Raw genomic sequence first — 2,542 nt, forward strand, 5'->3', positions numbered from 1 at the left:
CACCCAGACACAGCAAGGACACCCTGGAAAGGGAATGTGCAGCTCTTCCCCACCCCACCACCACCACCCAGCCGTGGTGCATCCATCCAGTGATGTAGAAGCCCCATTCCTGGCCCCTTGGCAGGTCAGGTTGGCCCTTGGGGCTCAGAGCACCCTGCTCTGGGGGCAGATGTCCCTGCTCCCTGTGGGGGATTGGGCTGGAGGAGCTTTGTGATGTAGAAGCCCCATTCCTGGCCCCTTGGCAGGTCAGGTTGGCCCTTGGGGCTCAGAGCACCCTGCTCTGGGTGCAGATGTCCCTGCTCCCTGTGGGGGATTGGGCTGGAGGAGCTTTGAAGGTCCCTTTCAACCCAAGCCAGTCTGTGAGTCTACAAGAAGAGAGTCTGGACTCCCCTCCTTCACCCCAAAGGCTCATTCCAGAAGCTCATTGAAGGTAAAACAAGTTCCTTAAGCCACAGGTACAAAAGACAAACGAGTTTCTATTTTTTTGCGAGGAATTGTTTAATAGCAGGCGAAGGCCTGAAGAAACGCCAGGATAGCAGCGTGCTCACCAGCACAGTTCGAGAACTAGCAGGATTTCACCTGCAGCATCTCCAAGGGGTGACCCCCGGGCAGGCCAATGTTTCAGCACAGTTTTACACAATGGTTGTAAAAACAACTGGGAAATCTAACGCTGTTAGAACAAAACAAAAGGACAAAAGCAGTCTGTGTTTTTACTAAAACTGGTTTAAATTCAGAAAAAGCTGAGGCCAGACAACTTTTAAAAATGCTAAAAAACATTCTCCTGTGATGAAGAAGCGAGAGTTCCACTGAATTCCAGACCTCTGGCAGTGAATCTTCTTGGGGGAAAAGATCTGCCTTGCAAGATGTGGCAGAAGGCGGCAGGATGCGGTGCCCAGCACCCTCTGCTTTCAGAGTTCTGTTTGCAGCTGGGGGTGCACTCCTGGCAGCTGCCAGATGGGAAACCCCCCCACCCCAGTGGTATTAACGGGAGATCTCACCAAGAGCGCTGCCCGGAGCAGAGTCTGTGAGCAGTTTTAATGGGGGGACAGTGATGTATGGCGAGAGTCAAAGGAGACGTCGTCCTGCGGAGTGCCCCAGGCTCTGGGGAGCAGGACACTGAGAGCTTGAAGCGTGTTTTTGCGGAGCTTTGTAACAATGCAAGAGGAGCCGCTGGGGCTGTCAGGGCTGGTGCGATAGGCGGAACCAGCAAGTGCTGACCCTTGAGCGGAGACCCCCGTGATCCCTCCTGCCCACGGCGCTCGGGAGAAGGGTCCTCAGCAGAATTCTTTGCTGCTTCAGGGCTGCACCGTCTGGTTACCTTCGTTCCTGTAACAGACATGAAGGTGCGTTAAACCTTATTTGGGACAGAGCTGCAGCAACACGATTGCAGGCGATGGCAAGAGGAGGAAGAGACACTGGGCTGGGGTGAATATATCAGCTCTGAGCTTTTAAAGTCAGTAAATATCAAACATTCCCAACCGGAGACTCCTCAGGGGGTGACTCTGGTGGACTGATGCAACAAGGGCAGGGCAGTGTTGCAATAGAAGGGGGAGATGTCTAGAAGGAAGAAAAAAGTTCCATTTGCATGGGTGTAAGGAAAAGTTAAGCAGGCTTTAGGGGTGAGCGAGAACAGCGATGTGGCCAAAGGGGCAGAGGGGTTTTACCGCTGGTGGACAGAAGGTGTGTCGTGAGACTGCTTGAGCGGCCAGTACAGAGGGAAGGAGAGATGATGGTAATGAACAGCCCCAGATGTTTTCAGTCAGAGACTTCACCACCCCCTGAGCCTGCTCACCTTTTTTTCCACAAAAGCATCGTCATCAGCACATTAAAAATGATTCCTTTCATTAAAACCATTTTCAGGCCCAGCTGCGATAATGACAGAACGTTCAGGTGTTCATCTGTGGAGGTAACAGAGAATGGAAGTCACAGGAGCACTGAGACATCCTCCCTGCCAGACAGACCCCAAAGCACTTCCCAAAAAAGCCATTCCATGTTCTGGGACAAGTCAGGTGGATCTCAGAGAAGGAGGAGGTTTAGGTGAGTGGGACAGTCTCACTGAGAGTGTCTCACTCCGGTCGCTCTTCCAAGCGCCAGGTATTCATTCAGTAGCCACTGACCTGCCCAACACACAGATCCAGCTGGGTTAAATACAGGGTGTTATGCACCCAGCATGCTGGAGGTGTATCTCCTGCCTCTCCCTAAAATTTTTTAAGATGGGCAGGGGGAGAACAAGTTAAATTTTATTCAAAGAACGCAAAGTCTATTCGGATTTTCCACTTGTCTGAAGTTACAAAGCCACTTTCATTTGGAAATACACTGATCTGTGTGGGGGAAGCAGTGAGCTGTCACCAAAAGTCCTGTCATGTTTGTCAAAACCTCTCTCTGAAATGACTGATCACATCAGCCAGGTTGTTTGCTGAAGGGGTGTTTTGGAAACCTTTCTCTAAGTGGTTCCTTTTCCACGAGGCCGCATGTTCGCCCGAGCGCAGCTCTGCTGCGAGCAGGGCAGTGCGGAGGCAGGCTCAGCTGCCTGATATTCTCC

The 2,542-nt window shown here is 51.9% G+C and overlaps 1 gene segment (V, D, J or C); it reads right to left on the reverse strand.

Moving 5' to 3' along the window:
- Nucleotides 1-1,788: 1,788 nt before the first annotated feature.
- LOC104500774 overlaps nucleotides 1,789-2,542 on the reverse strand; it is a gene marked incomplete at its 5' end in the record, with an annotated part of 7,288 nt that continues 6,534 nt past the window's right edge. The window contains 1 exon segment of the C gene segment in view: nucleotides 1,789-1,898. Coding sequence covers nucleotides 1,789-1,898 — 110 coding nt within the window.

The sequence above is a fragment of the Buceros rhinoceros genome, unplaced genomic scaffold, assembly GCF_000710305.1.
Source record: "Buceros rhinoceros silvestris isolate BGI_N320 unplaced genomic scaffold, ASM71030v1 scaffold8721, whole genome shotgun sequence".
Lineage (NCBI taxonomy): Eukaryota > Metazoa > Chordata > Aves > Bucerotiformes > Bucerotidae > Buceros > Buceros rhinoceros.